This window comes from Bufo bufo, chromosome 1 (assembly GCF_905171765.1).
Source record: "Bufo bufo chromosome 1, aBufBuf1.1, whole genome shotgun sequence".
In the NCBI taxonomy this organism is placed as follows: Eukaryota; Metazoa; Chordata; class Amphibia; order Anura; family Bufonidae; genus Bufo; species Bufo bufo.
In genome coordinates, this window is record NC_053389.1 from 582,462,172 (window position 1) to 582,478,902 (window position 16,731).

The 16,731-nt window shown below is 46.5% G+C and overlaps 1 protein-coding gene across 2 annotated transcripts in view; it reads right to left on the reverse strand.

The window, feature by feature from the left end:
* Positions 1–16,731, reverse strand: part of FBH1 (F-box DNA helicase 1) — a 72,173-nt gene that overhangs the window by 18,868 nt on the left and 36,574 nt on the right. For both annotated transcript variants that reach the window (XM_040413356.1, XM_040413351.1), the window contains 6 exons: positions 14,246–14,382; positions 13,757–13,856; positions 5,641–5,762; positions 5,447–5,522; positions 1,950–2,144; positions 1,534–1,656 (listed from right to left, as the gene is read on the reverse strand). In XM_040413356.1, coding sequence (XP_040269290.1) covers positions 1,534–1,656; positions 1,950–2,144; positions 5,447–5,522; positions 5,641–5,762; positions 13,757–13,856; positions 14,246–14,382 — 753 coding nt within the window. The remainder of the gene's footprint in view (positions 1–1,533; positions 1,657–1,949; positions 2,145–5,446; positions 5,523–5,640; positions 5,763–13,756; positions 13,857–14,245; positions 14,383–16,731) is intronic.

A 16,731-nucleotide genomic window follows, 5' to 3' on the forward strand; every position in this document is an offset into this window, starting at 1 on the left:
TGAAACTGAAAGATACAAATCATCCTGATATGTTAGTAAAAAATCTACTGTATTATTGGTTTTGTTATACGCACTTATTATACTCTGATAACACCGGGTATATTTATCTTTTATTTTGATATACTGGTACCTGTGCTTGCGCTGGATATACAAGGCTTGTGTTTTATTTGTCGCTTGTGCAGTTGACAGTTTAATATCATGTTTGTATTCGGTGCTTGATCAATAAAAATTTGCAAGGAGTTGGGTGTCCAGTATGTAAGCGCTAGCTTTATCATCTTATGTGTACGCCATTTTGTGTATAGTATTGTTGAATTTGAATATTGTTGGGTGAACTATATTTGCGTTTCAGCTGACGCTTGCGCTCAAGACACTTTCACTTTGGGCTCTTTCTGCAACTTAATACAGTCGGGTGTGCATGCGCTTGTTACATCACTTTTTTCACTTTAGATATATTTTTTAGGGTATTGGGAACGTCGCCACAATCTGGAGGATGAGCCCCAATGAACCACGGCAGGTGAATCTAATATATGCCATCATTTGTGTACTTGTATTATTGGTTGAAGGGTACCGTATGTTGATATGTATTTAGACAGGAGCAGTTACTACCTTTGCCGCCTCAAGTGGGGATATGCGTAGGGATCTCGCTATCACCCACTTCTTATAATGTTATGTGGTAATGATCATTTGTGGACTTGTTGTCACATTGATGTATTTTTATGTATGCACTTTGTGACTCCTTAGGACTCGTAACAAGTAGGACTGGACTCGTAACAAGATGAGTGGAACTGACTGGCTGTTCCAGGTATGGGTTAATCTGTAGCATCAGTAAATTCATATTTCTTAACTTACATATTTTCTGGATGTGTGACTATCTTTGATATAGCTCTTTTTCTGTCTCTTTACATCTTTTTGCAGGAAAAATGCCAGCTCCAGATGTTGACTGAAGGTCTGTGGGAAATGTGAAACTCAGGACACACTAGCGTTTTTGTATTTTATTTTGCTCCTGGCATTTTTGTTTATCAGGTGGAATTTTTTTTCTTTCTGGCTTCTTTTAAAAAACAAAGCATGCTGGAGCTCTGGGCATTTTTTCAGGCATTTTGACATCACCTTCGCTATAGAGAAAAATGGCGTGAGGAAAACGCTAGTGGCAAGACACACTGGGGGAGATTTATCAAACTGGTGTAAAGGAAAACTGGCTGAGTTGCCCATAGCAACCAGATTCCACCTTTCATTTTCCAAAGGAGCTCTAAAAAATAAAAGGTGGGATCCGATTGGTTGCTAGGTTTTCTTTTACACCAGTTTTGATAAATGTTTGCAAAAAAAAAAAAGCCACAAAACTGCAGGTGGCCAAAACAACCTCTGCAGTTATTTTAGCATCTTTTACTTGTAAGAAAATGCAAGACAAAGTTCAGGAGTGTAAGGACTATTAGTAATTCCGATTACGCATTCCAGGTACCAAGTAAAGTGAGGAGCAGGTAATGGGTGACAAGGATCTCGGCCTTCAGTAGGTCGAGCGGAGAGATTGTTACTCACCAAATGGAATCTGAAGCCTTTCCAAGTTGTGCCTGGCAGAGGGGATTTTGGCAAAGTCATCTGTAACCTGCACATTATCAAACTCCATTCCTTTAGCTTTATGGACAGTTCCTAAAATATAATCTGAAAAAGTATTTTAGATTAGTATTTATGTGAAACACATCACTATGCACTTGATTAATCCATCAATTTGACGTAAAGTGGTTGTTAGGTCACGTCTACAGTTTTTGTCCAGCTGCCTGGCATCACACATGGACTAGGAACAGCCCGCCGGACCCTGCTAACGCTAATGTGAAGTGGATTTACAATCTTATCAGTCAGGGATCAGAGGCCACAGTACAAAAAAGGGTCTGGATTCTATTGCATATCATTTACTGCATTTTAGCAAACTAATTCTAGTGTCAAAGGCCCCATACCTGCACGTGATGTGTCATCTATATGACACCCTTCTATTTTATTCACCAACTCAGGTATTCGGTGATTGTATTTTTCAACAACAGCAATTTTGCCTTCTAACTCTTTGTCTTCAGAGCTTACTGCATATTGCTTTAATGCTGTAAACCCCTTCCTTTTCCAGGTCGCAATGAATCGGTCTTTAATATATAATCTTCCTATTAACAAGATGAGGAAAAAATAATGAGTGCATAAAATCATGTGCATTCTGCAAAAACACCACCTTAAAAATATATGCTGCTTCCAAATATTACACTACTGCCACTTTAGGGTTCAATATCTTTTTTATTGAGATATAAGATACGTAATAGCATAAATCGAAAGAATGCTTCATGAAAATGACAATTTCGACATGTATGAGGAGTAAATCCTCTAAGGTAAACAAATGACAAAGCATGTAACAATAATTAGACCAGTTTCCTGAAATCTACATAGGTGGTCTCAAGGCTGATATTGTCACTATAGAGAACCTAAGAGACCAAGAATATATTTGAGAGAAAAAACTTCACTACTGCCACTTTAAAAGGGGTTTTCCAGGTTAATGATATTGATGAGATATCCTGAGGATAACCCAGTGGGGGTCCGATACCTGGCACCCCCAGGGACCAACTGTTCCCTGCAGCCTTGGTGCTGGTACTAACTCTTTTTGAACACCGCTAGAACCACTGCTCCATTTAAAGTGTAGTGGTATAAGAAATCAAAATATAATTTTATAGCCAAGATACTAAAACCATGGAATCATTGCTGCATGTCATCTCACTCCAACATGTAATTTCAGAACTATGATTAGTGTTGAGCGAATCGAAGAACACGAAGCGGAATTTCATCTAAAGTTTAGGAACAATTCGATTCCCTGCGAAGCCAAATTTCTTTGTGCTTCGTGGTAACAAATCGATAAAAAAAAAAAAAAAAAAAAAAAGTTATACTCACCTCATTCACTTGATCGCAGAGAGGCCACTCGCTCCATCTTGATTGAAGAAAACCCGCCAAAGGACCTGCGGTGAAAGTGAAGACGTCACCACGTGATCACGCGTGCTGTGTACGGAGACGTCATCAGTGAGGATGTCGCCGTGCGCGGCCAGCGTGATCACGTCATCACTGTTGCCGCAGGTCCTTTGGTGGGTTTTCTCCGCAAGTGGATGAGGTGAGTATAATGTTTTTTTGTTTTAACTGCAGATTAACTCCCTGAGCACCTAAATCTGAGTCTCAGACGCTGCGATCAGCGTTGAACATGGCATCTGAGGGGATAAGTGACAGGGGGTGGCGCGATCGCCATTCTGCTTCATTGCGCTCGCTCCATACAATGAAAAGCAATTTGTGACAAAGTAATTCATAATGAATCGAATTTCTTGATGAACTCGGGAAGCTGCTGAATTGAATTTTTTCAAAACTTTGCTCATCACCAACTATCATAATAGGTTTATCAACACACTGGAAGAGGTTAGATAATATGTAAAAATAGTTATTTATGTGTGATTTCTGTGACAATATGTGTGCTTTACAACATTCATATAAATGTCTCTAAGATGCTCAAAAACCTGACTACTAGCATAAGGAGCGCTCTTGTTTCTATCACATTCAAGTCCCATGTCCTAAAGGCTCCATACTGTATTACAAAAAGACAAAGTAAACAGAGTGATATTATTTCATGACAAGAATAATTTAATAACTGTAGACAAAATATGTAAAAAAAAATCTTATTGTTTGTCTTTCCAAATTTTTTATCTGACGCAAAGGGTCAAAAGTGTGAAGCTTTCAAAAAAGTGAGCTCTTCGTGATCTGACCAGATACCATAAATCTTGGATTAAAATAATGGAGCTGTGTGATAGCCACCTCTATTCTTTTGTCTGCCTTTTTGACTTGATTCAAATGGTTAAAGATGCATAAAAGGTGGCAAACATACAGCATCATTTTATAACCGCAAGAGAGTGTCACAACTGGTTGTTTAATATGGCATACACAACCTGCAAAGGTTTTCAGGACTATATTACAGCAATTTGTAACTCACAACTCATTGCTAACTCTGTCGGATATATTTTCTGAACTTGATGTCATAAGCAAGCAAATGCATAAGTGAACTGATCTCAGTGCTAGGCTAGATCAATACTTCCTGACCCCATAACTTGTGGTCCGTGGTAGCGGAATCCATAATGGAATTCTTAGATAACCCGAACCTTGTACGCCAAACTTGAAAACATAAGTTCGCTCGTCCCTACTCAAAAACCACTGATGGAAATCACTGACCAAAACACTGATGTGTGAATGAGGCTTCAGGGTTAGCAGATCATTTGAAGCTGAAATTAGAGTTTGGTGTTTTCAGTCAATGGGATGACAATTAGGTGCGAGTGGGGCAACCAGTTCTATATGATGAACAGGGATCGATCATCTTCACAACACACTTGTGGATTTGTATCATGCCACGAACAAAGGCTCTTGAAAGGTTTCAGTTTGTGTGTGCTATATTTACCCCCTTTATTGAACGTTTGCCCAAGCTACTGCTGCCATGGATGAATACAAGACATTTCTGGACTTAAATTACTGGATTCATTGTTTTTGGTGAGATGTTTTTTTTTATATATCCTTGGACTGTGCAATTTTGTATTTATGGTGTTCAATATTTAATATGGAAGAGATTTTCATATGTGCGGCTCCTTTGGATTTTTGATGTGGAACTTGGGTATCATGGTTTAGATCTGTCTGTGAGCTGAATTTCAAGAGAACACATCATCTGCTGCAAGACAACGACCATAAGGGTCCATTCAGACGTCTGCTGAATGGGTCCGGATGCCTTACGCAATTATGTGTAAAAGGTGCGGACCCATTCATTTTCCATGGGGCCGGAAAAGATGCGAAAAAGCACACAGTGTGCTGTCCGCGGCCCCGAACTTCCGGTCCGCGGCTCCGGAAAAAAATAGAGCATGTCCTATTCTAAGACCGCAAAACACTATGGACGTCTGAATGGACCCCAAGTCAGTTAAAGAGGAATAAAGTTAAAGCTTTTGAAAGGCCATGTCCTGACCTTAATCCAATAGAAATGTTGTGAAAAGACCTGAAACAAGCAGTTCATGGCAGGAGACCCACCAACATAACAGAGATGAAGCTATTTTGAAAGGAGGAACTGGCTAAAATGGCCAACTGGCTAAAATGGCCGGGGGGGGGGGGGGGGGGGGTCACACCAGTTACTGAGAGAAAAGGTTCACAAACTTTTGCTACTCACAGACATGTGATATTGGATAATGTTCCTCGATAAAAAAATGACCAGGTCTAATATTCTGACTCGTTTGTTTGATTTGGTTATCTTTATCTACTTTTAGGACTTGTGTGGAAATCAGATGTAGTTTTAGGCCTAATTTATGCATCAATATAAAAAAAATTGGAAGGGTTTACGAACTTTCAAACTGTATTTCAAGGTCTTAAATCCTCACCTAATAGCATGAAAAAAATACAAAAGAAGACTTACTTTTCTGTCTCTCAGATTCTGGTTGAAGTAACACCCAAATATCATGGATTTTGCTCAGTCCAAAGTTTTCTGGTCCCTGAAACAGGCAAGTAAAATATAAACGTCTTATTGTTCTCCTTAAAGCTATGCCCTGGACACTACAGCCAGAAAAAACACCCTTTAAAATGAATATGGAAGGAGACATCACTGTTTACCCCTATAATGTGGATCAATGAGGGATTTTCTTTATCTGTAACACTGACAGCCTGGTCAAACACACATGCATTGGTTCGAGATAGAATAGCAACCTTAGTTTGGAAGTGCTCACGAACAGTACCTGCAATGCAAAAAATGAGAGCTTGTTTAGAGTTTTTACATAATATAATAATACTGTATAATTATATGAATATATTATGTCCACATACAGTATTTAGAGCAGATTCTGTTATATATAAAGGGAAGAATGGCGTAGCTTGAAGCACCATTATACCTGTCAACATATGGACACCACAACTGAGACCAGAAGGATCCCATTTAGGGAGTCTGTCAGCAGTCCTGACCATACTAAACTGCTGATAGCACTAGGAAGGGTCGATGGGGGAGCAGGACAAACATTCCATTTGAGGAAATTTTATTATCTGGAGTAGTGTGAATATGAACTTTTATTCTGCCAAGGTTTTGCTCCTGTATGTGCTCAGGAGGCAGAGCTTCACTGTGAATTGCTCTCTACTCTCTGCACTGAGCTGCTTCCGAGCCTCTACCCTCCGCTCTGAGCGACAGCTGCAGCATTCAAGGGGGAGGCCACTACTGCTGTCACTCACAGGAGAAGGGGTCTTGAAGAAGTTTAATACAGAGAGCAGAGTTATCTTCAGAGTGAAGCTCTGCCTCCACGGCACTACTCCTGATAATAAATGTTCTACAAAAACGAGATTTTTGTGAACTCACCTGTAAAATCTCTTTTTTCGCTTTATTCATTGGGGGACACAGGACCGTGGGTATAGCTTGCTGCTGCCACTAGGAGGCGACACTAGGCTGAAAGCTGTTAGCTCCTCCCCTGCAGGCTATACCCCCTCCAGCCTGGAGAGAGCATATCAGTTTGTGCTTCAGCAGTAGGAGAAACAGTACCGAAACAAAAACACAACCAGTAAGGACCACTGCCCAACAAAAAAACCAAACCGGACACCAGCCCCAAACGGCAACTCGGACCCACTGGCCTCATAATAAAAGAAAAAATGGGTGGGTGCTGTGTCCCCCAATGAATAAAGCGAGAAAGAGATTTTACAGGTGAGTTCGCTCATATCATTGGGGGACACAGGACCGTGGGACGTCCTAAAGCAGTCCCCGGGGCGGGAAACAACCACTGGCCCAGAACAAAACCAACTCCCTCCGGTAAGACACTACACTGCGGCCTGCAAAACTCTGCGGCCAAGAGCAGCATCCGCCGAGGCGAAAGAATGCACTCGGTAAAATTTCGTGAAGGTGTGTAAAGAGGACCAAGTCGCTGCCTTACACAATTGAGACGCCGAAGCGTGGTGAAGGTGAGCCCAAGAAGCCCCGACTGCCCTGGTAGAGTGAGCCGTGATACCGGGAGAAGGAACCTTGCCCTTAGAGCGGTAGGCCTCTGCAATGGCCGATCTAATCCACCGAGCAATCGTCACCTTCGAGGCTGCCAAACCTTTACGAGGACCTTCCGAGATTACGAACAGGGAGTCCGTACGTCTAAAAGGGGCCACCACTGCCAGGTAGATCCGCAAGGCCCGTACCACATCCAGACGGTGGAGAGCCACCTCCCTAGGATGAGAAGGCTCAGGGCAAAAAGAGGGCAGAACAATGTCCTCATTAACATGAAACGCCGACACCACCTTCGGCAGGAAGGACGGCACTGTCCGGAGTACTACCTTGTCTTGATGAAACACCAAGAAGGGCTCTTTGGACGAGAGAGCCGCCAGTTCCGACACCCGCCGGATGGAGGTAATTGCAACCAGAAACGCAACCTTCCATGAAAGCATGCGAAGGGAGACTGATCGCAGAGGTTCAAATGGCTCGGACTGGAGCGCTACCAGCACCAGGTCCCAGGAATGCAACGGTGGCCGATAAGGGACTGCGGTGTGAGCCACTCCCTGTATGAAAGTCTTGACCGGACCCAACACCGCCAGTGTACGCTGGAAAAAAATGGAAAGAGCAGAAATCTGACCTTTCAGCGAACTCAGAGCTAGTCCCAGCTCTAAACCCGCCTGAAGGAAAGCCAGCACCGTAGGGAGGGAAAACTGCCTGGGAGGAAGATCCCTGTCCTCACAGAATTTGAGGAAAGATTTCCACGTCCGATAATAGATCTTGGCGGAGGAGGGCTTCCTAGCCCTAATCATCGTGCGAACAACTGCATCGGAGAAACCTCTTTGCTTCAACAGGAAGGTTTCAATAGCCACGCCGTTAAACGTAGCGTATTTAAACCCTGGTGGAAGACTGGGCCCTGTGAGAGCAGGTCGGGCCTGAGTGGAAGGGGCCACGGCACGTCTCCCAGAAGAAGAATGAGCTCTGAGTACCAAGCTCGACGAGGCCAGTCTGGGGCGATCAGAAGCGTCTGAATGCCCTCCATCCTGATTCTGCGTAGGATCCGAGGTAGGAGCGGTAACGGAGGGAACACGTACAGAAACGTAAAGTTGTCCCACGGAGCCACGAGGGCGTCCACGTCGTACGCCATCGTATCTCTTCCGCGAGACAGAAAGCACGGGAGTTTGTGATTTAGCCTGGACGCCATCAGATCCACTTCTGGGCGTCCCCACCGGAGACAAAGGTCCTCGAACACCTCCGGATGGAGAGACCACTCCCCCGAGTCCACCGTCGTTCGGCTGAGGAAGTCCGCTGTCCAATTGTCCACACCCGGGATGAATATAGCCGAGATCACCGGAACATGGGCTTCCGCCCACTGCAGAATCCTTGCGGCCTCGTTCATCACCGTCCCGCTGCAAGTCCCCCCTTGGTGGTTGATATAGGCAACCGCTGTAGCGTTGTCCGACTCTATCCTGACCGGACGGCCCTGCAATGGCAGAGGGAGAGGTAGATGGCCCGGAGCTCCAGTATATTGATAGGTAGTTTGGACTCCGACAGAGACCAAACGCCTTGGGCTGTCCGGGTACCGAAGACCCCTCCCCAGCCGCTGAGGCTGGCGTCGGTCGTGACCACCGTCCATGACACTGGAAGGAAGGACTTCCCCGAGGACATGTGGTCCGGTACCATCCACCAGCCCAGAGCCGCGCGCACTGGGTGGGACAGAGAGATCCTGAGGTCCAGAGAATCCCGGGACTTGTCCCAGGAGGACAAAATGAGCCTCTGAAAATCCCTGGTGTGGAACTGGGCGAATGGAATCGCCTCGAAGGAGGCCACCATCAGGCCCAGTACTCGCATGCAGCTGCGAATTGACACCCTGCGGCGCTGAATGAGCAGACGCACCGTCCTCTGAATGTCCGATCTCTTGTCCAGTGGTAGACGCACCACGGCAGCCTCGGAGTCCAGTGTCATGCCCAAGAATTTGATCTGAGTGGTGGGAGACAGGCATGACTTCCTCAGGTTGATAATCCACCCGAAGCGAGTGAGGGTGCTCATCGTAATCTGAAGACTCTCTTCGCATTGAGCCGCTGTAGGTGCCTTGATTAAGATGTCGTCCAGATACGGGAGAAGAGTAATGCCTCTGGACAGCAGAATCCCCAGAAGAGGGGCAAGAACTTTTGTAAATACTCGCGGAGCCGTCGCCAGACCGAACGGCAGAGCGACGAACTGGTAATGAGCTGCCTGGATGGCAAATCGAAGGAACCGTTGGTGGGCTGTGGTGATGGGGATGTGGAGATATGCATCCTGGATGTCTAAGGACACCATGTGCTCCCCTTTCACCAGTGAAGCAACCACGGAACGAAGGGACTCCATCCTGAACCTTTGAACCCGCAGATAACGGTTCAACAGTTTTAGGTCCAGCACTGGCCTCACATCGCCCTCCTTTTTGGGGACCACAAACAGGTTGGAATAAAAACCCGTAAACCGCTCCTCCAAGGGAACAGGGGAAATCACCCCCCGTGAGAGAAGTGACTGGACTGCGTGCAAAAGAGCCGCGGCCCGGATGGGATCCCTCGAGGGCTGGGAGAGGAAGAAGCGGTTGGGGGGAAGAGACCTGAACTCTATTTTGTAGCCCGAGGAGACAACCTCGAGCGCCCATGCGTCCGGAATATGGGCGTGCCAAATCTCCTGAAACAGGAGAAGACGCCCCCCCACCTGTGAGGGTGGGGACAAACCTTCATGCTGAAGGCTGCTTACCTGGGTCTGTGCGAGGCTGCTGAGGCCGCGGACGCCAGGCCTGCTGGGGCTTAAAGGACGGTCCTTTCCGCCGATCCTGATTGGGCGGCCCCGCCGCTGAGGTGGGTGCTGCACGGGTGCCCGAAAAGCGGCGAAAGGACTGAAAGCGAGAAGATGAAGTTCTGGACTGAAAAGGCCGCTTTGCCCTGGGTTGGGGCAGATGGGTGCTTTTTCCACCCGTAGCCTCCGAAATAATCTCATCTAATTTGGACCCAAATAGCCGAGACCCCGAGAACGGAAGCCTCAACAGGGAGCGCTTAGATGAGGAATCGGCTTTCCAGGCCTTGAGCCACAACTCCCGGCGGATGGAAGTGGCGAGAGCTGAGGAACGGGCGATCATAGTCCCAGCATCCAAAGCCGCTTCACAGAGATATTTCCCTGCCTGAGAAATTTGGAGCGCTGACGATTGAAGTTCAGCGGGAGGGAGGTCGGACGCTATGTCTTGGTTCAAATGGAGGGACCACTCCGAAACTGCTTTGGCTACCCAGGCAGAGGCGAAAATCGGTCGCAATGCCGAACCGCTCGCCGTAAAGATCGACTTAGAGAGTGACTCTATGCGGCGGTCCACTGGATCCTGGAGGGACGAGCCATCCGCCACCGGGATGGTAGTGAATTTTGCCAAGTGAGCAACCGGTGGGTCCACCTTCGGTGGGGAGGACCATTTGTCCACGGACTCGCGTGGAAAAGGGTAGAGTAGGTCTAGGCGTTTCGGAATAATGAAACGCAAACCTGGCTGGTCCCAAGCCTTCGTGACAACGATAGAAAAATCGTCGTGTAATGGGAACGATTTGGAGTTCTGCTTTGTACGCAGAAATGACACCCCTTGTTGGCTAGTGGAGGGAAGGTCCTCCTGAACCTGGAAGGTGTCCCTTATTGCCGATATCAGGCTATCCACCATGGATGCAATCTGAGAAGAGTGCTCCGGATCCATATCTGCATCCGAATCCCCAAGCTCTCCTTCTGACAGTGCGTCGCCTAAAAGGGAGGACGCCTGTGAATGGGATCCAGGAGCAGGGGGGGATGCTGAGGCGTCAGAGGAGGAATGGGTGCCTGCTCTGGGGCGCTTACTAGGAAGTCTACCTCTGGTTTGTGCGCTATGCGACTGTGCGGGTTGCGCCGGTGGTGATTTCTCTACCAAACGACCCAGCAATGAAAGGGTGGAATGGGAGATTTTTGAGAGGTCTTCCACTGCCCGTGACAGGGACCTTGCCCAGTCTGGTTCCCCCTGGACAGGCCGCTCCAGGGCTTCTGTGGGCTGTTGTGCCCTAGGGGGATGGCTCTGTGCAGGTTTCTGACATGCAGAGCACAGTGATAGTGACTGACCACGAGGGAATTTCTCCGAACATAAGGAGCAGGCATAGTAAGTGGTCCTACAGGGTGCCTGGTGGGGGTCAGTGGCGGGGTCAGACATGGTCAAATCTCCTGCTGGATGGGGGTATCGATTGCCTACCAGTATGGAGGTCCCAGGTCCTGTATCCTACCCACGCAGTGCAGAGGAAGAATCAGGAAGCTGAATCAGGGTGGGAGAATAAGCCACGCCCCCTTTCAGCCCGGACCGGCAAGCCACGCCCCCTTCCAGCCCAAGCCCGGCAAGCCACGCCCCTTCCAGTCCGGGCCCGGCAAGCCACGCCCCCTTCCAGCCCGGGAACGGCAAGCCACGCCCCCTTCCAGCCCGGGAACGGCAGCCTATGCTGAAGTGAGGTCAGAACGGAACGCCTATGATCCCCATGTCCGGCCCTGACCACAGCGGTACTGGAACCGCTGCGGCTAAAAGGTAATGTGTGCTATGCCGCCGCCTCTAATAAATAGACCCGATATGCCGCAGAGCGGCCGTGCGGCGAGAGCAGTGAGGCCAGAGATCGGGCTGAGGGGTGGGGGGGTGGGGGGGTGGGGGGTGGAAGATGGAGGAGTTCTCCTGCAGCTAGGGGGATGAAGCAGATTACTTACCTGTCTTCATCTGTGTTCTTCACCCTATGATGCAACACCAGCAGGGCCACCCTATGACCGCTGGCACCATGCGACAGGGGTCCGGGCAGAGAAGGGCTGAAGAGAGGGTGGCCCTCTTGCTGGGGGGAAGCAGGGGAGCGAGGCTGCCCTGGTCCACTTTGCCTTCTTGGGGGAGGCAAGGCGGTGACTTAGATACACCGGCCAGCCTCCCGGGGATACAGGGACGCAGGCGACCCTGTGCCCCCTTCCAGTAGTCTGTGAATTAAAGATAAAAATAATAAAATCAGAAGAAAAAATAAAAACGCCACCCTGCAAAGGGAGGTCTGCCTCCTACGACACTAAGCTAAAAACTGATATGCTCTCTCCAGGCTGGAGGGGGTATAGCCTGCAGGGGAGGAGCTAACAGCTTTCAGCCTAGTGTCGCCTCCTAGTGGCAGCAGCAAGCTATACCCACGGTCCTGTGTCCCCCAATGATATGAGCGAGAAAGATATATTTGTACTGCCCTCGTCAGCCCACACCTGGTGCTGCAGCAGTTTAGCATGGTCAGAAGTGCTGACCGATTCCCTTTAAATCAACAGGGTCCATCAGGCGTTGCTGAAGTCCACCATGTGATGGATCAGGCACAGAGCCCGAATCCTTTCAGCCCTTGGGTTTTTGGTTTATTTGCATTTTCGTTTTTCACTCCCTGGCTTTCCAAGCCCATAACTTTATATTTCTGTTCACATAACCGTATGAGGGCTTGTTTACCAGACAAGTTGCACTTTCTAATTCCACAATTTGGATATGATGTAGTGGGGAGATGGGAAAAAATGTCAAATGGGGTGAAATTGCAATTCTGCAACAGTTTTATAGGTGTTGTTTTAACAGCGTTCCCTATAAAGTAAAACTGACTCGTTACTTTCATTCTCCAGGTCAGTATGATTACAGCGATACCACATATGTATAGTCTTTCTTGCGTTTCTATACTGAAAAAAAAAATTGCCATATTCTGACCCCTATAACGTTTTTGTAGTTATGTGTTCAGAGCCATGTGGGGGCTCATTTTTTTGCCGGGTGATCTGTACTTTTTATTGATACCATTTTGGGGTGTGTGACTTTTTGATCACTTTTTATTTAGTTTTTTGTGGGAGGTGAAGTGACCAAAAATCTGTGAATTGGCCATTTTGACTTTTTTCCCCCATTTTGCCATTTGCCGTATGGGATAAATAATTTTATATTTTAACAGTACGGGCGTTTTTGCATGTGGCAATCCCAATGATGTGTATTTTTTTTTTATTGTTTACACACTTTTAGTTATATTTTGGTGGAAAGGAGATGATTTGAATTTTATTTTATTTTTTTAAACACCCCCCTTTCCCCCACAGACTTTTTAGTTTACCACAGATTTTTGCACATCACGTGGCTGTGACAGTTTTGTCTAGGTTAAAAAAACAACTAAGTATTTCCAACGGGACTATATAGGCCAGATTTTAAACTACTAGTGTAATCATTATGAGGGAGGTTTAACAAAACTGGTGTAAAGGAAAACTGGCTTAGTGTCCCATAGCAACCAATCAGATTCCACCTTTTATTTTCCAAAGGAGATTTGAAAAATGGAAGGTGGATTTTGATTGGTTGCTATGGGACACTAAGCCAGTTTGCCTTTAGAACTGACTTGATAAATCTCCCCCATGTGTTTTGGGAGGTTTTTATTTAAAATGTCGATGCACATTTACAACACTGACTGTTCACATCTGCACTGAAGGCTCTGTTGGGATTCTGTTAGTTGATGGGAAGAACAGCGACGCCTGCAGCAATATTTTTCCCCCCATCAAAGTGATGGACAACACAGTGGACCTCAGTCGATGGATCTGTCCAGTGGTTTCTATTTATTAATTATAGAGGATTCACGCAGGTGTGAATGGAGCCTTAGCCACTGAGCATGAACACAACTGCTCTTATTCTGTTGATGAAAGAAATAACATAGCTTGCAGCCATGAAGTACTGGAGCAATGTTGTTGCAAATCATGGACATACTAATAAAATATTGGACTTCTCACCTTCTTGGTTTCCTCCGACTAAAGTTTTACGTCGTATCTTCTTACAGGCATCAAGTATGGTGGCACCAATGTAAGCTATCTCAGCACCAAATCGGAAACTCTGAAAACAGAGCCAGAACTGTGATCTCCAAATGAAGAGTAAAGCAGTCTACAACAGAGCTCCTCAACCTTTTGTAGATCGTGAGACACTTTCAAATACAATACACTGCATATTAAAATGGAACAAGCCTAAAAATATATGGCTTTTATCCAAGTGTTCACTGTTACCTATATATGCCTTCACTTTGTTGAGGCCTTACAACAATGATTTAGTAATGACGTAACATCTTTGGTGTCAGAGGAGCAGAATAGTTTCAACAGAGGAGCCCGACAAAGGAAGCTAAAGAGCCACATGTGGCTCCCTAATCCACTGATTGGGCAACACGGGTCTACGTACTCGTACCCTATTTGACAACAAAGGTTAAGCATGGGGTGCACAACCATACTCACCTGTGTAAGATAGAAGATGTGAGTGTGGGGCACCTCACAAAGAGCATTTACAGCACCACGGAAGGAATAGATCTGCTGGTGAGGATCTCCAACAAATATTTTCCCACATTTCTGGGACAGGACAACCTCCATAATAGCTACAAAAAAAAGCAATAGCAATTTTTTAATGAGTCACACGACAGTCATGAATATCTGCCAGGCTCTGTGCATGCTCCCATACAGTAATGTATGCAGCATTTGGACATAGTATCGTACATGAGCGTTGTTTTTCACGCATCAGTTCTGCGTTGCGCAAAAATCGTAGCATGTTCTATATTCTGCGTTTTTCACGCAGCCCTGGCCCCATAGAAGTGAATGGGGCTTCAGTGAAAAAACGCATTGCATCCGCAAGCAAGTGCGGGTGCGATGCGTTTTTAACTGATGGTTGCTAAGAGATGTTGTTTGTAAACCTTCAGTTTTTTATCACGCGCGTGAAAAACGCATCAAAACGCATTGCACCCGCGCAGAAAAAACTGAACAACTGAACGCAATCGCAGACAAAACTGACTGAACTTGCTCGCAAAATAGTGCGAGTTTCACTGAACGCACCCTGAACGCATCCGGACCTAATCCGTCACGCTCGTGTGAAAGAGGCCTTAGGCTGGGTTCACAGTGACAACTGTGATTTCGTAGTAAAGAGGTCACAGAGAGGCACGGAGCATTATCAGTCATGTTAATGCTCCGTGCCTCTGCAGTCTGCATCGGGTCTTGGCACTCTTTCACGGAGCGGATGCCACGCACGGCATCCGCTCGTGTGAACCCAGCCTTAGGCCTCTTTCACACGGGCGTTGCGGGAAAATGTGCGGGTGCGTTGCGGGAACACCAGCGATTTTTCCGCGCGAGTGCAAAACATTGTAATGCGTTTTGCACTCGCGTGAGAAAAATCACGCATGTTTGGTACCCAAACCTGAACTTCTTCACAGAAGTTCGGGCTTGGGTAAGGTGTTGTGTAGATGTTATTATTTTCCCTTATAACATGGTTATAAGGGTAAATAATAGCATTCTGTATACCGAATGCTTAGTAGGTGATCAATTGAGGGTTAAAAAAAAATAAAAAAAATTAACTCACCTTCTCCTCTTGTTCTCGTAGTTCCCGGTCTCTTCTTTACTTCTTTAATGATGAGCTGTGGGCTAAAGGACCTTGGGTGACGTCAGATCACATGCTCCAATCACATGGTCCATCGCCGTGGTGATGGACCATGTGATTGGAGCATGTGATCTGACGTCACCACAGGTCCTAGCCGGTAGTTCATCATTAAAGAAGAGACCGGGAACTACGCGAACAAGAGGAGAAGGCGAGTTAATTTTTTTATTTTATTTTAACCCTCAATTGATCACCTACTATAAGGGAAAATAATACAGTGAATAGACTGTCACCTAGCAACCATGTGTGAAAATCGCACCGCATCCGCACTTGCTTGCGATTTTCACGCAACCCCATTCACTTCTATGGGGCCTGCGTTGCGTGAAAAACGCAGAATATAGAGCATGCTACGATTTTCACGCAACGCACAAGTGATGCGTGAAAATCACCGCTCATGTGAACAGCCCCATAGAAATGAATGGGTCGGTATTCAGTGCGGGTGCAATGCGTTCACCTCACGCATCGCATCCGCGCGGAATACTCGCCCGTGTGAAAGGGGCCTTAGTGTTATGCCTGCCATTTGCACGACCTCCTACAGTAAGCACCATTTTATCTTATCCTTTATCACTGTTTGAACCTATTACACTATGGAGCACTTGCTTTACCTTTGGACTGAGTGTATTATGTCTGTCAATGTAGAAATGATAGGAAGCCTATCAAGCCCTTTCTCAGGCAGGGCCTAATAGGCTTCTGTACCAGGCAGCCCTAAAGGCCATTGTTAGGCCCAGGGCTGCCATAGAAATCCATCAAAACACTTGTGTTTACATCACAGGGGGGCAATGGAGTGAGAGAGGGACTACTTAAATGCAGTAGTAAGCATTGGCCATGGCATCTAAGTAGTTAGAATGTCAGAACTGAGCGCTGGGGTCCTAGGTTCGAATCCGACCAAGGACAACATCTGCATGGAGTTCGTATGTTCTCCCCGTGTTTGTGTGGGTTTCCTCTCGCACTCCAAAGACATACTGATAGGGAACTTAGATTGTGAGCTCCACTGGGGACAGAGTGATGCTAATGTCTGTAAAACGCTAAGGAATATAGTAGTGCTATATAAGTGTGTAAAATAAATAAAAAAATAAATTTCTGATCCTGGCAGTAAGTGAAGGCGTGGAAATAGTTTGGTGTAAAAGTATGTTGGCTCATGTTAACTAGCTGCAGCATACTATTAAGGTGCAGAGCGGTTAAAGCTCTGGAAACTGCACCTGTAAGACAATGGGGGCATATCCTAGCGATATGCCCCCATTGTCTGTGATAAGACAACCCCCTTAAAGGAGGAAAATGGACTTCTGATTGGTGCAATAGATAA